Source organism: Perca flavescens, chromosome 6 (assembly GCF_004354835.1).
Source record: "Perca flavescens isolate YP-PL-M2 chromosome 6, PFLA_1.0, whole genome shotgun sequence".
NCBI classification, from domain to species: domain Eukaryota; kingdom Metazoa; phylum Chordata; class Actinopteri; order Perciformes; family Percidae; genus Perca; species Perca flavescens.
Window position 1 is genome coordinate 12,026,259 of NC_041336.1, and position 23,804 is coordinate 12,050,062.

The 23,804-nt window shown below is 41.2% G+C and overlaps 1 protein-coding gene across 7 annotated transcripts in view; it reads left to right on the plus strand.

Annotated features, from left to right (window-relative positions):
* The window catches only part of LOC114556865 (lamin-A), a 44,249-nt gene extending 21,496 nt beyond the window's left edge, over positions 1-22,753 (plus strand). For all 7 annotated transcript variants that reach the window (XM_028579951.1, XM_028579949.1, XM_028579948.1 and 4 more), the window contains 11 exons: positions 12,756-12,912; positions 13,576-13,701; positions 15,373-15,543; positions 16,135-16,260; positions 16,549-16,769; positions 18,380-18,755; positions 19,102-19,209; positions 20,089-20,208; positions 20,305-20,364; positions 20,479-20,652; positions 21,525-22,753. In XM_028579951.1, coding sequence (XP_028435752.1) covers positions 12,756-12,912; positions 13,576-13,701; positions 15,373-15,543; positions 16,135-16,260; positions 16,549-16,769; positions 18,380-18,755; positions 19,102-19,209; positions 20,089-20,208; positions 20,305-20,364; positions 20,479-20,652; positions 21,525-21,560 — 1,675 coding nt within the window. In that variant the 3' untranslated portion in view covers positions 21,561-22,753. The remainder of the gene's footprint in view (positions 1-12,755; positions 12,913-13,575; positions 13,702-15,372; positions 15,544-16,134; positions 16,261-16,548; positions 16,770-18,379; positions 18,756-19,101; positions 19,210-20,088; positions 20,209-20,304; positions 20,365-20,478; positions 20,653-21,524) is intronic.
* The last annotated feature ends 1,051 nt before the right edge of the window (positions 22,754-23,804 follow it).

The following is a 23,804-nucleotide window of genomic DNA, read 5'->3' on the forward strand; positions in this document are numbered from 1 at the left end:
GGGGGGCGGGGGGGAACCCTGTGTTCCCCTGTGTTCCCCTACGATGATCTCCGCTTGTGTGTTGTGAAGGCAGACAATTGTCTGTCACATTGAGTCATGCGAGGGCAGATAAGAGAGGAGAGCCCGGCGTGATTTTGGGTGTTATACAGCAGTGGTAAATTGAATCATTCGTTCTAAGCGTCACAACGTTTAAGACACTTCAAAAGTACAACTGTGCTTTGCATATGAGAGCCATAATAATTTAGACTTGAATTATCTTAAAGAGCTACATTAATATTTATGGCCGCTGTTATTTTTTTTTTTTTTTTTTTTTTTTACATTTGTCCTTAAGTTTCTCTACAATGTGACATTACACAGCAGCAGTAGCTAAACCAGAGATACTAAAAGCTAAAAAGTGAAATATAAAGGTATTTGCTCTTAAACTGATAAAATAAAATGGCTGTCACAATTTCTAGTCCAAAACCCAAAGATTTCAATTTAAAATGATATAAAACAGAAAAATGCAGCAAATTTGAGAAGCTAGAGACAGATTTCTTTTTTGCATTTTTGCTTAAAGAATTACTTAAATGATTATCAAAATAACAGCAAATTATGAGTTAACTGTCTCAGCTCTGGAACTGATTATTGTATTTTACAGAATGCTTATTCTTTACTCACCTTTTTTGCTGATACGGCTGATTTATTTCGTAGAGGTATTGTAGGTATTTGTTATAATTTCAATTTTATTTATATTATCAAATCATAACAAGAGTTATCTCAAGACACTTTACAGATGGAGTAGGTCTAGACCACACTCTATAATTTATAAAGTTCCAACAATTCTAGTAATTCCCCCAAGAGCAAGCATAGTGCAACAGTGGCGAGGAAAAGCTCCCTTTTTAGGAAGAAACCTCGGCAGACCCAGGCTCTTGGTAGGCGGTGTCTGACGGTGCCGGTTGGGGATATGATTTTTTTTATGATGATCTTACAGTTTAGTTTTGTAAGCGTTACTATATCCTCCAGATACTGCCAGTTGGGGCTGGCTGGTCTGGTGACTATTTGTTCTCTGCTGTGTGTGTGTGTGTGTGTGTGTGTGTGTGTGTGTGTGTGTGTGTGTGTGTGTGTGTGTGTGTGTGTGTGTGTGTGTGTGTGTGTGTGTGTGTGTGTGTGTGTGTGTGTGTGTGTGTGTGTGTGTGTGTGTGTGTGTGTGTGTGTGTGTGTGTGTGTGTGTGTGTGTGTGTGTGTGTGTGTGTGTGTGTGTGTGTGTGTGTGCCAGACTTTCCATAGCGCCTTCAGAGTCAGCCAAGCCCTCGATGACTCACTCGCACATGGACAGGGTAAATCACTTTAAGATGGTGGGACCCCAGTCTTTCTGCCCAAAGACCAGCCCACTGGGGGAGTGGGCGAGGTTGGGTGGATCTGCGAAACGCTCATTTACTCTGAAATGAATTCAAGTTGAATGGGATGTTTAGAGCAGTTCTACTATATACACTGAGTTTGTGGGAACTCTTTCCACTTTGAAACAATCGGAGCCGTCTCAGATGTTCTGCATTAACTGTTGTTTATTAGGACCCACAAAAGCACGCAAACACATTCACACTCCTCTGGCATCTTGGAAAATGTTTTTTTTTTTTTTTTTTAAACTTGTCAGCTGGGTGGGGTTTGCCAAAGGGAAAAAAGGACACAGAGTGCCAGAGTTAAGACAATCACAGGAAACTCAACACAGCGCAGTTTCCAGTGTTTTACAGCTCACCTGGCACTACACAAACTCCACCTTTTTGTCTTGGATGTGTGCTGCTGGAACACATTTGTGTTTCTGTTTACTCTGTCGAGTACTCACCAGTGAGCTCTCCTGCGTTTCCTGTATGTCTGTATGTCAGTTGCGTGAGAGCACCGTCCCACAACCACAACTTGGTTGCACTCCAGGCATCAAATCCTTCTTTTTTTCTCCCTCATACGCTACCAAAAGCTAAATAATGCTGACCAAAGCTCATCACGGTCTCTTAAACTCCACATGGGTTTAGCGTAAAGCTAACATTAGCAACTCTCTTTCTTCCCATGGAGTTTTCATTATAACTATAAAAGAGTGCTGTGCCTCATTGGAGGGGAGGCTAAACACAATCTGTTGTTACTACGTGGAGTATAAGTAAGCGTGGTGATACACCGGGGAGTTCTCTTGTTAATGCAAATGAGAATTAAACTCTAGGCCACTGTTCCAATCAGAATGGTGCAAATTGCCAATTTAAAAAGTACAACTATTGTGCAGCACATATGTGCGCATTGTCAATGTTTATAAAGTCTCTTCTAGCACTGAGCTATTCCTGTACACTTGAAGCACAAATGTTGAGGCAATGCAGCTGAACCTGTTATCAAAAGGATGCAACATTTTTTTAAAGTGACTGCAGGCTCAGCAAGGGTGCGTTCAGAATATAATTAGAGATGGTTTGTTTTTAATTGTCATCTACTCTGAATTGTACACATGGACGTTTTTCAGGTCTGATCCAGATTTTTTTCCAAAGACGATTAACAGGAAACCTTTAGTCGACAACTATTAACAATTCTTATCTTGATTTATCACTAACATTCCTCATCTTTGATCCCCTGTGTACTCTTGCTTTTTTTTATGACACTGTAAAATGGAAAGTGAAATGGTGAGTCCTTGCAGATCATGGGATTCAGTACCAGTAAAAAGTAGCTTATAACCTAACACAAAGACCGGGCAGCCGGCATCTGACTCACTCTCAGATGAATCATCAACTAATCATGCATGGAGGAACAAGGGCTGTTTCATATGCCTTTTGGCTCAGCCTTTTTCTAGAAGGCAGGACACCTCTTCTTTTAGCACTTGTTGACGGACGCCGTCTTTGAGGAACTTTATTAAAAAATGCAAATTGTCGCAGGCACGAATGGCACAAAGGGAGAACATGTGATTTTTTTTTTTTCAGTGTACAGAGTTTGCTTTGCAGACAGCTTAAACAAAACCATGAGTCTGACATGAGAGAACATTGCATGTCCTCCTTCTCTGTTTGTCCCCTCCCTCTTGTCAGAAGTCCGCTCCCTGAAATCAGACACAGTGGACATGTGCTCTGCTTTAAGACTGAAAACACTACCAACTCTGTTCCCATCTGCCACATGTGGATGTGTACGGGTGGCCCCTGGCAAAGGCTGCGTTGTTGTTGGTTTCTAGTGATTAATCACACACACAAATACACACACACACAATCCCTGTTATTGTTTCTCATCCCTAAAGGGACACAGGAAACCGTCATCTGCACGCTTGTAATGTTTAAGCATTTTTTGGAAGGGCGTTGGAAACCTGGAAAAGTGCAGTTGACTTGAGCTAGCAGGCCTGCACGGCTAGTTTTGCAGTGTGTGCTTGAGATCCTGGTTGGCACTCCTCCCATCTGTTTATCTAGGTGTGTGTGGATCAACTCTTACCTGCTGTACTACATGTATGTATTCATTTAGTTTGCACTTACTACAACAGTGCATCTTTGAGGTTGTGTGCTTCACTGTAAATGATTGTGCTCAATAGTTGATGTTCTTTAAAGGTCCCATGGCATGAAAATTTCACTTTGAGGTTTTTTAACATTAATACGCGTTCCCCCAGCCTGCCTATGGTCCCCCAGTGGCTAGAAATGGCGATAGGTGTAAACCGAGCCCACCTTGCCCCCCCTCTCTCTTCAATAGCTACAGACACAGAAATGGCACATACTAAGGAAAGCTCATTGTGGGACTGGCTCTAGTGGCTGTAATTCTGCACCAAGGCTGAATTTCGGGAAAGAGACTTCAGATACAGTATTAGGGGACCACTAAGGTCTATATAAAAGAGACTTCAGATACAGTATTAGGGGACCACTAAGGGGGACCAGATACAGTATTAGGGGACCACTAAGGTCTATATAAAAGAGACTTCAGATACAGTATTAGGGGACCACTGAGCACCATATCATGGGACCTTTTAACTTTTTATTAAAGAGTCCTGATCCTGGTCTCCTCCAAAAGGGAAGTCAGAATTAGTCAAAGAGATGCTAAAATGAATTCATAGAGGTATTTTTACTTATTATTTATTATTATTATTATTATTATTATTATTATAAATAATTTGAATCACCGGTATTTGATTTTAATATTGATCCAATTACAAAATAACCACTGTCGCAGTGCTACTGGGATTTTAGAGTTGTGAGGTTTTGTGCATTCAGATTATGTATCATCTCTCAAAGTTGAGTGCAGATTCAACTGGATGGCGTATCAAATAAGAGGACCAACCGTCCTTCCCGTTTGCATTTGGGCCACTGCTTGTTAGGAGAGAAGATACCTGAGGGTATTGGGCCATCGGTTGAACAAAACAAACAACTGGAGGATGTCACTTTGGGATCCGTGAAAATGTGATGGGTATATTTTGCTCTTTTTTTTTTAACTTGTATAGACAAAAGCATTAACTGATGAACAGAAAGTAATTGCAAGCTCAAAATGATATATAGTAGCAGGTTGCTACAAAGAAGGTTTTCTATTGTAATGGCCCATTAACACAGTATTAAACATTACTCCAGCATGTTTTTCCTGGTGCCAGCTCTATTTCTGGGCCCCTGTGCTTGTTTACTAAAACCCCATTATTCAGCAACCTTCCTCTTAGTCACCTTTTCCCTCCAGTGTTCTCCACATAAAGCCACTTTGTGAATGTCAAAACTAATTGTAGTAAGGATGGAAAAAGGAAAGAGGGGGCTATAATTGGAGAAGGGAATATTTTTCGACAATCTATAGGGAATTTGGGAGAACCCCTTTTTTCCTCTCCTCAGTGTTTGAGCAGTGAGTCATCGGGAAACCCCACCCACACGTGCCCACACATGCTTGCCAGATGGGTGTGTGACTGTTTATATAGTAACATACAATATGGATCAATGGACACACTGCATGTCAGAGGAATTATTTGAATAGGGCTACAGGAAATGAGCAAGGTGATGAATTGTTGCAGCCTCTTACAGGGAGAAACTCGCTAAAACACACTGGCAGGGAAAAGCCTCATGGGTGAAATGAATGAGATGTCCCCCCCCCCCCCCCGTTCCTCCACAGCTTCAGCAGATGTGCCCATGTGCAAAGCGCTAAACCCCCCACCGCTGCAGGGGAGCTGCTCTGTGGTAAACAGCACAAGCTAGTGGGCAGCTCCCAGGTGTCGGTGTGCATGTAGGTATCTCAATCCCTTGCAGCTACTTTTGCTTTTTCCATGCAACTGCCATAAATGCGAATGCTAGTCAAATTCCTTTTAAAAGATAAGAAAATAAAAAGTCTCACTTGTCTCTAGTGGTTACTACTGTACACCATACAGATACAACTGGTTTTATTTGCCCATGGTTTGAAATTTCTGAGATTTCTGCTGCCGCCCCAGTAAAATGTATGTGAATTCAATTTCTTTGAATTTCGCTTACAACAGTGAAAATGGATTTAACCAGAGAGCATACTATCAACAGTGTCTACTCGTCGCTATGAAAACTGTTGACAGTGAGGTCTGTGAATTATCCAGACAGAGTAATGAGGACACTGTTTCCGGAAAGAGATGTTAAATTAAATTACAGATGAAACAAATTTGCCATTTGCCTTAATTATATTGGGGTGGCAGCAGAAATCTCTGAGACAATTCTATTAAAGCCTGGGCAAAAATATATGTATGTGTAGATCGCAGTAGAAGGGAGGAAGGAAATGTGTTTTATTGTAACTTGGGTGAACTACTTGTTAAACGGGATCCAGTGCAGCCAAGTGCAGGACAGACTACGCTGACCCATATTAGCAAGTGCATGGATTTGGATTGCAAAATTGGAAAACCAGGCGAAGCAGCTCCTTTAGTGCAAAGTTTAGATGAACTTTAACTTCTGCTGCTGTTGTTGTTTTAGAAATGCAGAGTAGTACATTAATAGTGCTTCTTGTAAATGGTAAAAATTGTACACGAAAATATAAATGTATTTTTCTTTTTTTCTTAATTTAAATTTGGATCTGGTCTAAAATTGTTAAACTTATGTTTAAAATTGAGGTTTTAGAGTTGTAGTTCCGAATGCTGATAACTACTTGGCATCCGTGTCTCATATGTGCTGTTTTTGGCCGTGTGGCTGGCTGCAGTAATTCTGCTGCCACATCTTGTAGAAATGATAGGTTAGACTTTCCTTCAGGAGCGTACAAAAAGAACACCCTCTGTCTTGAGGTATTTTTAAAACCTGCACAGAAAAATCTACAGCTTTTTTATTATATTGCGTCCACAGCGTGGTATAAACAGCAGACTAGGAGGCCTGATGACAAGGCCTTGGTTGCCACGACAACGGCATAGCAAAACGGGGGGGGAGGGAGTGGGCTTTTTTCTCTTTCACTCCACGAGGCGGGGTTTGTTTCTCGTTACTGGGATGGACAAAGATAGCTGTGAGTCATCCTTGAGGCTGGGAGCCGAGCCAACGCATTCCTCCTCCTCCTCCTCAGATTTCTCGTCTCCATTATTCCCCCTCTTTCAGTTTTTCTTTTTGTCTCTTTCTTTCTGGCATTTCCATTTCACCCCCCCCCAGCCTCTCTTCTCCTCCTCCCCCCCGTCTCACACGGTCTCCGTCCAATGGCTCCCATTTTGTCTGTGTACCTCAAAATGTGTCATTTACTCTATTTTCTCTAACAAAATGCAGAAAAAGCTTTGATATTGCAGCTGAAAAGAGTGGAATAATTAAGAAGTAATTAGTTTTTTTTCAAGAGTGCAGACATTAGTGTGTAGGAGGAAAGGGGACAAGTGGTCTACACTTGGAAAATAAAAATAAAGGCCTGCAGAAATTACACTTCTTTTTCTGATTTTAATTCTTTAACAGCAGAATAAAAATCGTGCAGCGCTGCCCTTTTCGCACAAAGGTCTTTTTTTAGTTTGCAAGCTTAGAAACAACTCCGCCGCCTTGTTTTACTTGCAACAGATTTTCCTTATCTTGATGAAACAGGCTGGTAGTTTTGGGCTTTATTTACCTAATTCCCCAAATGTAATCTGCTTTTGTTTGCTCATCTGTTGGCTCGCAGCCATTCTCAGTACCACATTTGTTAGTCTCATGCTGACTGTGTATTGTTTTGTAAATATTAATAGTGTGATTCCTAAAAGATTTCTCCACACGTGTGTTCAGAGCTCAGACTGTGAGGCTTTGATGGAACAGAATGTAAACAGAAAGTCGGCGGATATTTATGCTGAGGCTCTCTAATTACACGCTACATATTGGATTATATAAACGGGTAGTCCCAAGCAAACCCCTGCATGAAGAACTCACACAAACCCTGCACTGGCTAATGTAAATAGTATATAAGAATCTCACATGTGTAGGGGCAGACATGCACATGTACTGTATGTGCCAGCATAAAGACACATACACACACACACCGTTTTTTTGCAGCCACATCAGGTTTTGATGTGGTCTCCTAGGAGCCATCAAGGCTAAATGGTCCTAAACTAGTACCTGCAAATGAAAAAAATAAATCTTTATTACATTATTTAAAATTGTGGCTTCAATTTTATTTATAGTATTGAATCATAACAAGAGTTATCTCGAGACACTTTACAGATGGAGTAGGTCTAGACCACACTCTATAGTTTATAAAGTCCCAACAATTCTAGTAATTCCCCCAAGAGCAAGCATAGTGCAACAGTGGCGAGGAAAAACTCCCTTTTAGGAAGAAACCTCGGCTTCAAATCTGTATGAAATCCACAGATCTTACTACAATAGAACATGGTCACATTATGGCAGGCATAAAACCAAGCTTTAACCGATCCAAATTATATGCGGCCAAAGAAAGTGGAGGCTTATCATTGTCTAAAATAGAGTGGTAGCATTATGCCTTTTCATTTCCCAGTTGGCCAAAATAAATAATGTGCGGGAGCAGGTGCCTTCCTGGGTTAAAATAGAAGAGGAACTGGTGGCTCCAACCTCCCTTGAGGCGATTCTTACTCAGATGGGAAGACCGGTACCCTTTAAGGACCCAGTTTTGACCTTTGTACAGGAAACTTGGATGAGTGCTCATCAACATATAAAATGTAGCCCGCATCTTACCCCTAAATCTTCTATTTGGTATAACAAAAAAATATTAATTGGCAACAAATCTATTATGTGGGAGAAATGGGCAAAAGCAGGAATAAACTTGCTTGGTGACTTGCTTAGCAAAAATGGATTGAGGTCATTTGATGAAATTAAGCAAGAATATAACCTTACACAAGAGGACTTTTGGAAATTTCTACAAATTGGGCACTGCATTAAAGCTACTCGGGGGAAGAACCCTGACCCTGTGACCAGGATTCAGGAATTAGTCCAGGTAACTAAATGTAAAAAATGTGGAGCCTCTAAATTTTATGAGATTTTCAGGGAGGCTCGTCCACCCCACATGGAGGGCTTGAGATTGTGCTGGGAGAAAGATGTGGGCAATCAGATCTCAGCTGATAGATGGATGAAGTTGGTTGCGTCTTGGCATAAATGTTCTCGTGAAGCGCAATCTCAGCTTATTCTGTACAAATTACTTAATAGAAACCACTGGACCCCCAGTAAAATAGCCAAACTAAAACATAAGGACAGTAACACATGTTGGAGGTGTGAGAAGGAAGTGGGTACTCTGGTACACATGTTGTATTCTTGTGAAAAAAATGCACATTTGTGGGATAGGGTTGTTACCCTCTTGAATGATCTATTGGGATTACAACTCACCAAGACCCCAGCTCTGTGTATTCTGGGTCTGCTGCCAGACAATAACACTCTGACCGGTAGACAAAGACTATGGATACATCTGGCTACTACAACAGGATGTAGAATAATTCTACGGCACTGGAAGTCATATAGTCTGTGCTGTTTTAGGGAATGGACTGAACAAATGACAAGAATGGCTACGTATGAGCGAGTCACTTACAGAGTAATGGGGAGAGAGGATATCTTTAATCAAGTCTGGGGTTCCTTCTTGATGGCAATAGAGGGGATGTCTGTCTGAATATAAGGCAGCGGTTCTGATCCAATCCAATATAGCGACTGACTAATAGAATAATGTATTGTAATGTAAGCCACATGATGTTTTTTTTTTGTTTTTGTATTTTTTTTCTTCTTTCTGTATTCGTAAAACCGGACAGTGGATGATATAGATGTTGTGTCAGTTGTGATGGTGACAGGTTGTACTGTCTGTCCAAAAATAATTAAAAAAAAAAAAAAAAAAAAGAACATGGTCACATTATAAGGAGTCATTTTACAGGGCAGAGTCCCTTGGTTTGGTCAGAAAATGAATGTAAGTACTTAGAAAGAAAAAAAATAAAATGCATGACTTTTAATTTGCCACCAATTTGAAAATGTTAAACTTAACCTGTTGTTATAAAAATGCTGTAACAGCACAGTGTTGTTGAGACACAAAAATGCACAGGAGTTCCTAGCTAGATTTTGAAAATCTCTTCACTACTTCCTGTGATATTAATTTACAGCGCTATGCACCAACATGGAGTTGTTTTTAGGCTTTTGAATTGTTCAGTACTGCCATGCGGTAACTCATGCTGGTCTCTGAAGAGCATCAATCTAAGGCTACCTAACTATACTCTAGATTTAATTGAATTTGGTTCATTCAAACCGAAAGAAATCCCGTATTTGTCACCTGAAAATGAGAGTATGTCCCTTTTTTTTTTTTTTTGTTTTGTTAGTGCTAATTAACAAATTTTAGCATGCTAACACACTAAACTAAGATGGTGAACATAAACGTTATACCTGCTAAATGCATTTGCATTCTAGCATTGTCATTGTGAGCATGTTAGAATGCTGACGTTTGCATTTAGCTCAAAGCACCACTGTGTCTAACTACCGCCCCACAGAGCCGCTAGCATGGTAGAACACTCAAAGTCTTGTTGTTCTCACAGAACAAGTCATGTAATTGGTACATCTCATAGGGAGCACTTGTACTGAAGCCACATTAGTATACAGTAAGACATTTCTGTTAAGAGCATTCATGAAATTGTTACACTGCATGCCTTTCTGCTGTAAGGAACCCTCTCTTTATTTCTGTATGAAGAGAATACAAAGCACGTCAACATACCAAAACCCGCTTCTGTCAAATAATTCACTGCTCGAGCCGATCCGCTGGGCCCATTAGCGCTAATGAGCGTCGCAGCAGCCACCTCCGCACACCTTCATCAGCCCACAGAATCACATTGGTAAAATGTAAAATAGAAAAATGAATTAGCGTCTAGACAAAGAGCTGTACAGTTTTAAGTAATGTTTATCTCAAGTTGTAAACAAATATGAAAAAAAGTGTATGTTTGCACACATCCCTAATGCTATTACACTTCACAACCCATTTAAGTGAAAAGAAAACGTCTCTCTGTTGTGGTTGATCTGGGTTTATTATTCCATACTATGTTAATGAGCAGCATTGTGGTGAATTTAAAATGGTCCACAATAACAGCAGCAGCCTTGAAAAATGAGTTTGCAAAACGCCTTAGAGAACATGGCCCAACCAGAGGTGGCTAAACTGTTGTTTACAAACAAGATAATAGTCATTACACCATTTTAAAAGCAGTTACAAGTCTCATTTTACCCCAGTTACTAATTTCCCTGTCTTACAGGCATCTTCACACTGATTGATGACTCACATATTCATATGGGACGACTTTGTCACTGTAGGCTCCAGTCTTTGTAGGTTCAAGAATTGAGGATTTTAGGTGGTGTGTGTGTGTGTGTGTGTGTGTGTGTGTGTGTGTGTGTGTGTGTGTGTGTGTGTGTGTGTGTGTGTGTGTGTGTGTGTGTGTGTGTGTGTGTGTGTGTGTGTGTGTGTGTGTGTGTGTGTGTGTGTGTGTGTGTGTGTGTGTGCGCACTGCAGCCATATTCTTAAGTACTAGTACACCTGGGTCGTAAAGGGTCACATTCTTGTGTCTCTTTGAGTCAGTTGTAGTATGTTGACTGGAAACAAAACTTCCCAGTCTGTGTGATCTACTCAGATTTCCTCTAATGTTTTCAGCTTGTTTGTACAGCAGAGACATGTTTTTCTGTTATTTAGCCTACACTTATTGATATAAATGGGGTGGACAATAAACTGGAAACTGACTGTATGCTATCCATTGTAACATTTGGAGAACATGTCTGATCAGGTGTGATGTTGATTCACTGCAAAACAGGTAATCGATGCAGGAAGTCTGTGCGTCCTTCTCAGAGCTTCTTCTTGTGTGTGTTTGTGTGTGTGTGCATGTACATAATGGTCAAACACTGAGCTGTGCTTCCTCTTTTTATTCTTTATTTTTTTTAAATCTGAACAATGAGCGGCTGAGAGGCTTATATAATAATTACCCATTCAAGTTCTCCAAGCTTGATTGTACATCTGTAAAGCATCATTGATATGTTTTCTCTGGATTTAATTTTAGACTTTTTGCGGACATAAAAGACAGCTTTTTCCACTTTCTGCTTTTTTTTTTCCATTTCTCCCTGAAGCAGGCAGCTACAGTGCATTTCAATTTTTCTGCCACTTTATCTTGTCTCTTTGTCCCGGCTCTTTTCAGCACGCGTCTTACAAGCTCCTCTAAAGCTCTTCCTATTGGTGTTTATTGCATGCAGTAATCTATATTAATTGCTCCATCATGAACCCACAAATTACAGTTTCACTTCTGAGGTAATAGCTTGTGAATCAACTCAATCTTTGTTGTGAGTCATTATTCTGCCGTGGAAGTGTATCTGTAGCTCACTCTGCCTGCTCGTCCTTCCGCTGGCTGTCCTAACGCCTGTGGCAGTGACCGGAGGACTCTGAGGTCTGTGTGAGCAGCCTTAAAAGCCATCTCCCCCAGCAGATGGCCATTATTAGTGACAATGAAGACTAGCCTACAGGGCCAAATAGAATAACAGGGAGCCCATTTCCTTCTTGGCTGTGCATGAACCACCTATACTGCTAACAACCTCTCTCTCTCTCCACTCTGCTCTCTTTATCTTCTCCTGGGAATGTATTGTTTATTTCCATGGCTGTATCCAATTTTTTTTCTTTCCAACCAGAACTCTAAATTGGTTCCTGTAGAGATGTAAGTGGAGAGGCGGTGAACACATGCACATTACTCAGTACAGAATGCTAATAACAGTACGTTGATGTGTTGGCCTATGTTCAGTTCACATCAACAGTGGACAACTGCTGCTCTCACTGCACAGCACAATGGCAGTTTGTGTCGTCCACAACTTCTGTCACTGCAGCACAGTTGTCCACTGCTCATTAAGTTTCACTTTAAGCAGAAATAAAGGAACGGGTAGCATTAACGTTCACTTAGCAGATGTGACACCTAATGGGAGCTAAAAGTATATCATGACTCAAAGTTGCCGAAGAAACAAATTAACTGGGTGAAGACAAAAGATCATGTCGTGTAAACCTTTCACAGAAAACTACTTATGTGAAAACTTTGCTGCAAAGGCATTAAGGCAACTTTATTTGTATGGCTTTTTTGAAACATGGAAGCAGTTCAAAGTCATTTAGAGAAAAAAGAAAAGGAGAATCAAATTTAAAATTGGTATCAAGTAATATCTTAGGTTCAATGCCACTAAACTATAACAGATTTTTTAAAGCAACATGAGATGATTCACAGAGCTCCAAAGGAGCCAAATCTTGTGTATCTAATAATATGTAAAAAAAAAAAAAAAAAAAAAGAATACAGCTGCATTTCCAGAGAGAAAGAGATGCTCACCAACACTGATATGACGGAAGTATAAAGCAGGGGGTGATAATGACACCGAATCGAAGTGTCACTGCAAACTAACGTCCACATCTTGTCTCTCTCGTGTCCACAGGAACAGTAAGAAGGAGTCTGACCTGGAGGCGGCGCTGGCCAGGCTGAGGGACCTGGAGGCCCTGCTGAACTCTAAAGATGCTTCCCTCTCCACTGCCTTGGGAGAGAAGCGGACCCTGGAGGCTGAAGTAAAGGACCTCAAGGCCCAGCTGGCCAAGGTAAAAACATCTTTATTCATGGTGGTGGTTGTTGTTGTTGGCAGGATGGGCAGGTTTCAAGGGTCCGAGCAAATAAAAAAAACCTGTTCAGAATCCCTGTAGAAATGTCAGAAAAGCATGCTTATTTATACCGCTGCATCTACACTAATATCAGGATGATTTCAGCTTACGCTGGACGTCTTTTCCATTCACTCTAATTTGTAAACACAAAGCATTGTGGTCCTGTTAACGTTTAAATTAACAGTCTGTTAACCCCTAAAGACCTGCATTGATTGTAATGGGGGGTTAATTGCCATCTGTTAGAAAAAGCAGTCAATTGTTGGAGTGCAAAGCTGCAGTGGCTGACATTTGAAATCAACTGCCCAAATACCTGCTGGAAGTAGTAATTGAATGTATGTCCAGGCAGTTGATTATGAATGAGGACAAGGTGGCGAGCCAGACAAGGTTGCATTCTCTGCTGTTTGTTTTATCAATGAAGTTTACCTAAGGACCGACATAGATCCAGTTGTGGCCCTGCTCCACCTACTGGCCACACTCAGGAACTACGTGGTATTCTCTTAAAAGAATAGTTCACAGCTCAAACAATGCTGCACAGATTACATTTTTTTCTACTTGCATGCCTCCATTAAAGACACATTTCTCTTTCCTCCTCCTCCCTCCCAGTTGGACGGGAGCTTAGCCGATGCCAAGAGGCAGCTGCAGGATGAGATGCTGAGGAGAGTGGACGCCGAGAACCGCCTGCAGACCGTGAAGGAGGAACTGGAGTTCCAGAAGAACATCTACAGCGAGGTTCCCACTCTTGACCTGAACCCTTCTATTTTTATTCAGCTGTCTAAGTCATCTGTCCTACTTTTCATCTTTTCTACACGATATTGATTCGCTTCCAACCTCCTGCTTGTTTGTTTTGCATTTCCCCTTCAGATATGTCTCTTCTTTTTGCCTCTCACCTCTCCTTTATTTTGATCTCAGTTTATTTTCACATAAATGATAAAACACACCGTACAAGTAGAATATATATATATATATATATATATATATATATATATATATATATATATATATATATATATATATATATATATATTAGGGCTGTCAAAATTAACGTGTTAATTTTTGCGTTTTTTAATATTTAACTCGTTAAAAAAATTAACGAAATTAACGCAGCTGTGTTTGTTTACTTCATGTGGCGGCTGAGAAACGTAATACGTCTACATAACAGCAGGCTGCGCTACTCTGTATTGTTGCCCAAGTAATGAAAACCGGCAGCTGATTGGACGAACGCGTCACATGGGTTTGTTTTCTCCGGATAATGAGAGCCAGACTGTCATGGCGGCCGTTCAGAATACGATCTCATATTGTACTAAGATAGTTCACTGAAACATGTTTCTGAAAACATTTTAAGCGAGAAATAGGCCGTGCAGTTGCTGAATCTGTCTTCATTTCAGCTCAACAAAGGTCAGTTTAAAAGATTTTCGTCAGATTTTGAGAGACTAGTGACCTCATTCCGCTCGCCATTTCCGGGTGAGTCCCGACTGCCCTGCCGCCGACTGAACTCTCGGCTCGTTGGAGATGAACTGCACCTCGCCTGTAAAGTAGACGAGAGCAGGCGACAGCAGCCGGGGACGGTGATAAAAATCTGCTCTCAAGTCAGACAGTTTGTAGCTGTTTCAGCAGCCTTCAGCAGGACTAAATAAGCCAAATTGTTGCTGCTGTTGTTCTGAAAGAAATTAAACATTCTGAACTTAGCAGAACCTTTCCTTGTTTGTTTTTTTCTTCATATTTGCAAACTTAAGTGATTTAGCATTTAAATATCCATTATTACAAGCTTCAGTCTCAATTTAAAAAAAGCGATTAATCGCGGTTAATTACAGAAAATTGTGCAATTAATTAGTTAATTTATTTTAATCGATTGACAGCCCTAATAAATATATATATTTTTTATATATATATATATATATATATATATACACATACATACATACATACATTTTCAAAGTATTTAAATGTTTAGATTTGAATTTATGCCATAATGAAGGCACCGTTTTCACAATGTTGTGGTTGTAGTCGAGTCCTGACCACAACTGGCAACAGATGTGTGTTTTCCAAATTAAAACGTAATGATTAGAAGTTGCTTAAAGGTCACCAGCGAGTTGGACTTCTCTGCTGGAGCTCTATACTTTGTAAACAAGTAATTACTGCACAGCGACTAACTAATCAATGTAATTAAGCTTATTGACCATAACAGATTTCTACAGGTGGAGTCTTTTAGTGATTGTAGTGCCTAATAGAAAATAAAGCAAACATCAATACAAATGACTCTTTTAGTAGTTTAAGAATGGAGAAAGTCAAATCAAAAATCAAACAAAAGTCTAACTTAGACTCTTCATGTGACAAAAGCGGCTCTAAGAAACTAAGCGCTCTTAAGACTGATCGCCATCCACAACCTGTCTGTGTCCGTAGGAGCTGCGCGAGTCCAAACGTCGGCACGAGTTAAGCGTCGTGCAGATAGACAGCGGGCGGCAGCAGGAGTTTGAGAGCAAGCTGGCCGAGGCCTTGGTCGAGATGAGAGCCCAACAGGAGGAGCAGGTCCGCCTCTACAGGGAGGAGATCGAGAAGACCTACAACTCTAAGGTACGTCCGGATGCTGCAGGAGACACTGTCGCCACCTAGAGTGCAAGTAGAGGCTGTTGCTCCTAATTGTAGTTCAGCTTCATGTGTAGATGTTTTTTGCTAATCGCTTTAGTGAGCTGCGAGCAGTCCAACCGCCACAGCTCAGGTAATCCATATTGATTCACACCCTTTCTACACTCAGTCAGTGTATAACTTCCTCCGTCAGCTTGTCTCTTGCCTCTAATCTACATACGGGAGGGAAATGAATTTAACAACCATAATCGCTGTCTTGTGGGAGGAATGTGGATACGCATCAGTGACATCAGTTTTTGTCATTGGAATTTACTTGTAAATGAAACCATACCTTTGTTTTACTAGACCACTTGAGACATATTTTAATGTTTCAAAATGAGTTACCTTAACCTTAGAAATTGCAAGAGCCTAAAGAGTCATATCTACTGTAGCTTTAAGTCTTCAAAAGAGCTAAGATGCAGTCCCCTGAAATACAGTAAAGAAACAACAGCACTGTTTTAGTCTCTCTCTCTCTCTCTCTCTCTCTCTCTCTCTCTCTCTCTCTCTCTCTCTCTCTCTCTCTCTCTCTCTGTATGTCAGCTGGAGAATGCTCGTCATTCAGCTGACAGGAACAGCCACTTGGTGGGAGCCGCTCATGAAGAGCTGCAGCAGACCCGTGTACGATTGGAGGGCATGTCAGGCCAGCTCAGCCTGCTGCAGAAACAGGTGCACACACACACACACACACACACACACACACACACACACACACACACACACACAGTCTGCTGTCAGTCACATTATCTGTCAGAGGTTTATCTGTCTACTGGTTTTACCAGCCACGCTGCTTTGTGGCTGACTGAGCACCATTGATTCATTTAATGTTAAGCTTCACCTGACTCATCAAGCAGACTTTGCAATGTTTGTACTGTTACAAGGAGTGTACAGACTGCTTAATTGGCTTAATTGTTCTTAATTGACTAACCTTTTGTATGTGTGTTCTCTTTAAATCAGCTGGCAGCGAGCGAGTCCAAGGTGCGGGAGCTGGAGGAGGCCCTGTCGAGGGAGCGGGACATGAGTCGTCGGCGGCTGGAGGATAAAGAGCGGGAGATGGCCGATATCCGAGCTCGGCTGATGCTGCAGCTGGAGGAGTACCAGGAGCTGCTGGACATCAAACTGGCCCTGGACATGGAGATTAATGCTTACAGGAAGCTGCTGGAGGGAGAGGAGGAGAGGTGAGATTGTTGTAAAACAGTAGCTAGACCATTGCTTAACATAGACACCTTTTAAGGCAAATGAAGATGTACAGGTTGTTAAAGGAAATAAGAATCAGTAACCAGTCAGAATACAGTAAACAGTAAAAAAACAGTAAAGTCATTATAATCTCTACTGACTTTGCTAATCAAGAACCGATCGGCTCCGCAAAGTTTAGCGCAAACTACCTAGAATCCCCATAATCCTACATGCTGACATACCTGTCCACATGCTTATTTACTTTTGGTTTTTCATGGTTTGGACCCCTTCATTTTAATAAACGGAAATCTTACTGTTACAGCATACAATGACATATTATACACAATAGCATGCTTTCAACTTTGGGGAACAACAGTTTGGGCCAAGTGCCAAGTGCAAGTGCAAAGTCAGGTCTAAAAAGAAAAGTTTTTTCCCCAGCTGGTGTGAAGAACTTGACTGGTCTGCACAAAGGCCTGACTGTGGGTGAAAATCCATGCAGCCAGGTTCTGTTGGAAAGCTTAAACCCAGAAGAGTGGAGGCTGTTATAGCAGCAGATTATGACCATGGTTTTGTAATGAGATGGTCACAATTGCATACGGGTGTAATGTTCAGTTATCCATATATTTTTGGCCATGATGTGTAAGACATGGTTCTAAAGTCAAAGTGGTTGAGCCATGTTTGTTTTCAGTCACAAACACCTGCATGAAGGGTAAAGCTCAAGTTCTACTTTCTGTCAGTGCAGCTGACGGTGTTCTATGAGCCTGCTGCAGTAACAGCAAAGGCAGTTCTTCTTAGATCACTTCTGGTTCTGGGCTCTTGGACCATCAACCAATTACTGGAGCATGTTGGATACAGTAACCGTGGGTAGAGTAGTAGAGTACTGGAACAGTAAGGATGTAAGGAAGAGCTATGAAAAATCGTTTAAAATCGTTAATCTTTATTATCCACAAGTAGGAAATTCATGTGGTCACCATTACACGCTCCATATTATATTATAGCTTGTATAATATTAATGGACAAAGCATCTGGTTCAGTGAAGTGCTGCAAATGCGGAAGTGCCTTAAACCTGCATTCTATCTGAATTCCAGCAGGGTGAGACACGTGCGGTTGCAAAAGGAGGTCGGTTTCGACTTCTCACTTGATTTATTACCTCAGTAAACATTTTCATAATGAGTTTATGGTCTCAATCGCTAGTTTTAAGTCTTCTGCAACACAGAATGATGTTCATTTTTTGAATTATGGTTTCGTGATTTTAAAATCGGGTGTTTTAGGGCGTGGCTATGATGTGATTGCTAGTGAAAGTGTGTAACGTAACGTAGAGTGTAAGGGCTCCTCTTTCACTCCTCCCTCTCGTCATATCCGCAGCCAGGATGGCTGCGCCCGTAACGGCCAACTCGACGACTCACAGATCTCCACAAACCAATGGGTGACGTCACACGTGCTCGGTCCATTAATATTATACGGTCTATGATTGTTATACAGCCTACTGCATAACGTTAAAAACATAAATACAAAACATTAAAAGAAAGAAGGACAAGACAGACAAAGCTGTATGTTGCACTGACTGTTTTGCTCTAAATCTATCCTCTAAATCTCTTCTTTCCTTTGTTAGGCTGCGCCTGTCACCTGGCGGCACCACAAAGGTCACAGTGGCACGGACCTCCGGCTCAGCCCACAGCCACACCAGCCGGGTGCTCTCCGGCTCAGGCCACAGCCACAGCACCCGCGTGGTCCACTCCTCCGGCACTGGCACCCCCGCTGCAGCCGCCACGGCGGCGGTCACTGCTTCCAGCAGCCGCAACTCCTCCGGCACAGCCAGCGCCAAGAAGCGGCGCCTCAATGACAACGACAGCGAGAGCTCCAGCATGGTGGGGGGCACTGTGACCAAGACTCGCATTAGTCAGAACGCCTCAGCCAGCGGCCGCATCACAGTGGACGAGGTCGACCTGGAGGGCAAGTTTGTCCGTCTCAGCAACAAGTCTGACGAGGTTAGTGAGTGCTTCTTTCAGTTTTCAACCCTTTTAACTTGGCTTAAGATGATTTCACAGCACTCAGACTGCACTTTAAAAGGTGGTAAAATATTTAAATAGACTGTTCTGGTTACATAATAATACGTAACTAACAATTTTTGATCATTTAATTAACCAATGTTTGATCAAAAGTAGCGTTCTGGTATTACTTTTGATAGCGGAGTATGTATTCTAAGAGGGATAGCTGTAAATATCTGTAGCTTCAGCCTTTTCGGTCTGTTAAAACTTTCATGGGCCGAAAGTCAATTTTGTTTTTAAATGTTCTGTCCCACCGTCCATCTCCCTTCCCATTACTCTCATGCAGGACCAGTCTCTGGGCAACTGGCAGGTGAAGAGACAAGTAGGTAATGCCAGCGCCATCATCTACAAGTTTACCAACAAGTTCACTCTGAAGGCCGGAGGAACTGTCACTGTAAGTATTTTTTATTAATTTTTTTACCTTTTTTCTTTAACCACGAGATTATCCCATTGAGATTCAGAATCTCTTTTACAAGGGAGTCCTGGCCAAGGCAGCAGCAACAAAGTCTGAACATACAGAAACAACTGCAAGCAACAGACTTAATACAAAACAGAAATATGACATTACACACTAAGAAAATCTGAATTCTGTAACATGACTTGTGCATTTAGCGGTCAGGAAATCCTATTTTTAAAATCTTCCATGCTAACAAAATAATCTAGATTTAGGTGACTTTGTAGCTCACACCAAGATGACGGGGCAAAAACCTTAAAAGCACTTTCACCAAACACGGTACGGGTTTGAGGAATGACGTACATCATTTGTCCGTGTGACCCGAAGGGTGACCGAAGTTGCACCAAGTTTACTAGATTTGTCGGTTCTTTCCATTGTTGATTTGATTATCTACACATAAAGGTACTTTTTCTTTGACCACTAATAGTGCTGGGGAGCAACATTTTGATGAGTGGGTCCTCATTTTGTTCGTATTGGGGCATGCGCAAAAGCATGCGGGTGACGTAATGCACATCCCTGCCAATGCTTTTCACTTATCAATAGGAAGGAAAGTATCAACGTGTGAAAACACAGGAAAGAAGACTGCAAACTCCTGGACATAAAAACAATGGTTTAGAAAAAGTAGTATGTGGAAGAAAATGCATTCAGCAGGCCCACAGAATACACAGCATGATTTGAATGTAAACAAAGAAAACTCCACAGGACACCTTTTTTAAATATTGAATCCTTTTCTTCTTTTTTCTGTATGGCAGTAGCAGCTTAAGAGTTATTAGTTAAGTTCATGATCGCTTGCCAGCTCTGACCTTTTGACCTTTGCAGATCTGGGCTGCGTCTGGCGGTGGAACCCACAACCCCCCCTCTGACCTGGTGTGGAAGAACCAGAGCTCCTGGGGCACCGGCGACCTCCTGCAGACCACCCTCGTTAGCGCCAACGGAGAGGTCGGCCGTCGCCCGTATTTGTTTGAGCTTGTCTAATATTACTATTCATTTTGAACTGCAGTTGCTTAATCCTTTTATCACTTTCTTCACCATCAGGAAATGGCCATGAGGAAAGTGACCCGCACCCTGTTCCATGAAGATGAAGATGACGACATGGTAAGTTCCTCTTCAGTTGAGGCAAGTCCTGCAGCGTCGCCCAGTTGAGCAGCAGTGTTAAGTTACTCGCCCTGTTGTGTGTCGCCCCTCCCCCCTCCCCCCTCCCCCCTGCAGGGAGCCCACAGCACGAGCGGCGCAGACAACGAGTACAACCTGCGGAGCCGCACCGTGATCTGCGACTCCTGTGGGCAGACGCAGGACCGCTCGGGGGGTGTTTGCAGCAGCGGGGGTCTACCCGAAGGCCTCGTGGGCAATTCCTTTTTCATGGGGACCAACGAGCCCAGACAGGTACTGTACAGTTACTGTGTTACAACATGGACAGCAGTAATTACACAGCATAAAGCACAACCGCATTGTACTATATATTTTATGAGAAAATATGACTTTGTATGATTTTATTACTGGATAACATAGTTTGCAAGATCACACCGGTAAACGATAAAAGTATAGAATGATCGGTCTGTAGTTAATTACATAGTAAATGCAGTTGAAAGTGCAAATCTTCAAAAGTTGAGTTTCAATAAACCTGCGGATTAGACCAGTTTGTGCCTCATACGTCAAACGATTAAATATGATTTTAAATAAAAATGACAAAACAAGCTGCATATGTAACTATGTTAAGCGTATTTGCAGCAGAGAGAGAGAGGGAGAGAGAGGGGGGACGAGCTGTTTAGCGTTGCGTTTTAAGCTCAAAGCTGCAGCTGTAACAGTAAAACGTGTAGCTGCCATTTCACAGTTAACACGGGAAAACTCTCCTGTTGCTCTGCCGCACAAAATTGCAGCAACAGAGCCACACATGACGTAGATAACACACTTATTATCACTTATTTAGCTCAAAATTACCTATACCATACTGGAGTTCCGGATGTTTTAGCAAGTTATGTGAGATCTTTGGTAATGTGCAACAACAACCAAAAAGTGCAAATAGTGACTCGGCAAGATCCCCAGTCTTTTAAAGTCTTACAGTCTGTGGATAAGAACTCCAAGACTGAATGTCTTTAGATGTGGGAGGGTGTCAGACTTGAGTCTTTTCAAAGTCTTCTAGTTCATGTTCGGCATAACCAGGAACCTGACTGTATTCATAGGTAGATTGTTAAAGTCCTTCCACTTTTCTTATTTTCTCCACGTTAAACGCTGCACTGTGTCACTTCCTCCTTCAGGGTCGGGCTAAGCCGGAAAACTGCTCCATCATGTAAAAACCAGACGGCACCTCACCTGAACCCCCCACCACCTCCTGCAACCCACAAAGGAGAAACATGATTTTCTCCTGCTGGGTTGTTTGTCTTTATCATTTTTTCTTTTTTATATGGTCTTATTTTGTATTCAGATTAATCTGCAGGTTAGAATTGCTTTGAGGTTTTTGGGCAAAGGGCACAGGATTTTCATATTCAGCTTTTGAGTTTGTATATTCAAGTTACGTTATTGCATGTGTGCTGTGCTAATGCTCGTCCTGCTTTTTCTTGCACATTCTCTCCACACACACCCACACACACACACACACACACACACACAGCTCTATTGACCAGTGCTTGTGCTTTGATCCGAGCCGGGGATTCACATTTAATGGCCATGCTGTCATCACTCAACACGCACAGCTAGTGAACCCTGTCAGGAATAAGTCTCTACAGCCATACAGACGACAGGAAGAGGAATCCTGTGGGGCTTGTTTATCATGTTTATCGCCCATCAAATTGATCCAATCTCTACTTAAGGTGATGTTTACATTTGAAATGTGGACAGTATTGTGCTATCTTGATATGCTCTACAGAAAACACATTTAATTTTGTTTTTGTTTTGATAAACTATGTTGGAAAGGTCTCCAAAGAAAGCAGAAGTACTGGAAGCTCAGGGTGTTCAGCAGTTTTTTTACCTTTTAGCCTTTAGAAAAACTTGTCGTATTACATTTTCTACGTGGATTTACAGTAGATCGTACAGTTGGGCTGCTATGGTGCATACAAAGAAAATAATTATTTGAAATAAATATATTTCTTTCTGCAATTCACAGCTGGACCCCAGAGAGATGTATTTGGTTAGGCTTTTGAACATGTGGGGAAATAAGTAATTCAATTATAATTATTGTTTGCTGGATAAGTTGAATGTACCCAGTTAAATGCGCATCCTCAGTTTGATGTACATTTAAATATGTTGACCTATTAGGTAACTCCAAAGATGTTTTGTCAAGATAAGAGGAAAATGTAGGATTTGTTTTTCACTTGTGGGGAAATAGCAGGAATAGGTACTATGTTTTGAGTCTTTACTGGTGCCATATATACAGTATATATTTGTAGGATGTTTCAGCTTTTTGAACCAAATGAACATTATTATAATAGAAAGATGTTGCTGCTATTTACAGAGTGCAACAGTATTTTTTTGGAAACATTTTAGCAAGTTTTTTTTTTTTTTTTTTTTTTTTTTTTTTTTTTTTTTTTTTTTACAGATTAAATAAAACAAAAGTGCCTTTTAGGTCTGAAAAAGCAATCACTGTACTTTGGGCACATGTCTTGTATAACAGTCTTGTGACTGTCAGCTGTCTGATTTGTGTTGCTCCTAAAAACTGGTCATAAGGGCTTTTTTTTCCCCCTTTCCTCTTAAGATTACTGGCTTTGCAAATCCCCAAGCATGATTTTGGGATCTTAGTAGGATTGTGTGGTTTCTATACTTTTTGATTTTGGCTTCAGGCACTGCTTTTATTGAGGGCCTCGCTAAATATGCACAGCAGGTAGACTTGTACTGTAGTCTGGCAGCTTAAGTCATTTATACTCCAGCGAAAAAGTATATCAAAGAATATGGAAAATACTTGATAGCTGTTTTGGACATTTTTTTTTTTAGTATTGTACTTTAATTCTTTTGTGCCATATTGATTCTTTTTTTTTTTTTTTTTTTTTTTGGCTTAAGTAGATGTCGGATTTTTACACTATGATCCCCAAAGTGCCTTAAAAAGTCCATGACAATCTTTAGTTAAAGAAATGGCCAGCTCCAAAGATGAGAAGTTTATAATTAACAGATGTAGTGTTTATCTCATATGTGCATGTAGTACTGTATGTACTTGTGAAATATATGCAACTATTAACTGAATCCTCCCACACAGAACAGATCATTTTAAAGGGTGTGGTCAGGGTTTTTCAGAGGCCTGTTTGACGGAGTTGAAGCCAGAAAGAAGCCTCTTCCTGTACAGCGCTTCTTCTTTAAGTGTTTTCCTAAGAAACAGACAGCTGCTCTTTAACATTTATATGTAATTCTAGTTTAAGGTAAAGAACCAAGACACTACAACAATGAGATTTAAACCACAGATGCGGTTTATGTGAAAAGTCTAGAAAGGCCTTTGTGAAATCTTGAACCCTCCCTTTTCCAAGTCTTGATTGAGGCCTCATGAATCCTCATGAAGGACTTAAGGATTTAAAATGTTACTGAAAGGGAATTGTTGTTGTTGAGCCTTTAAT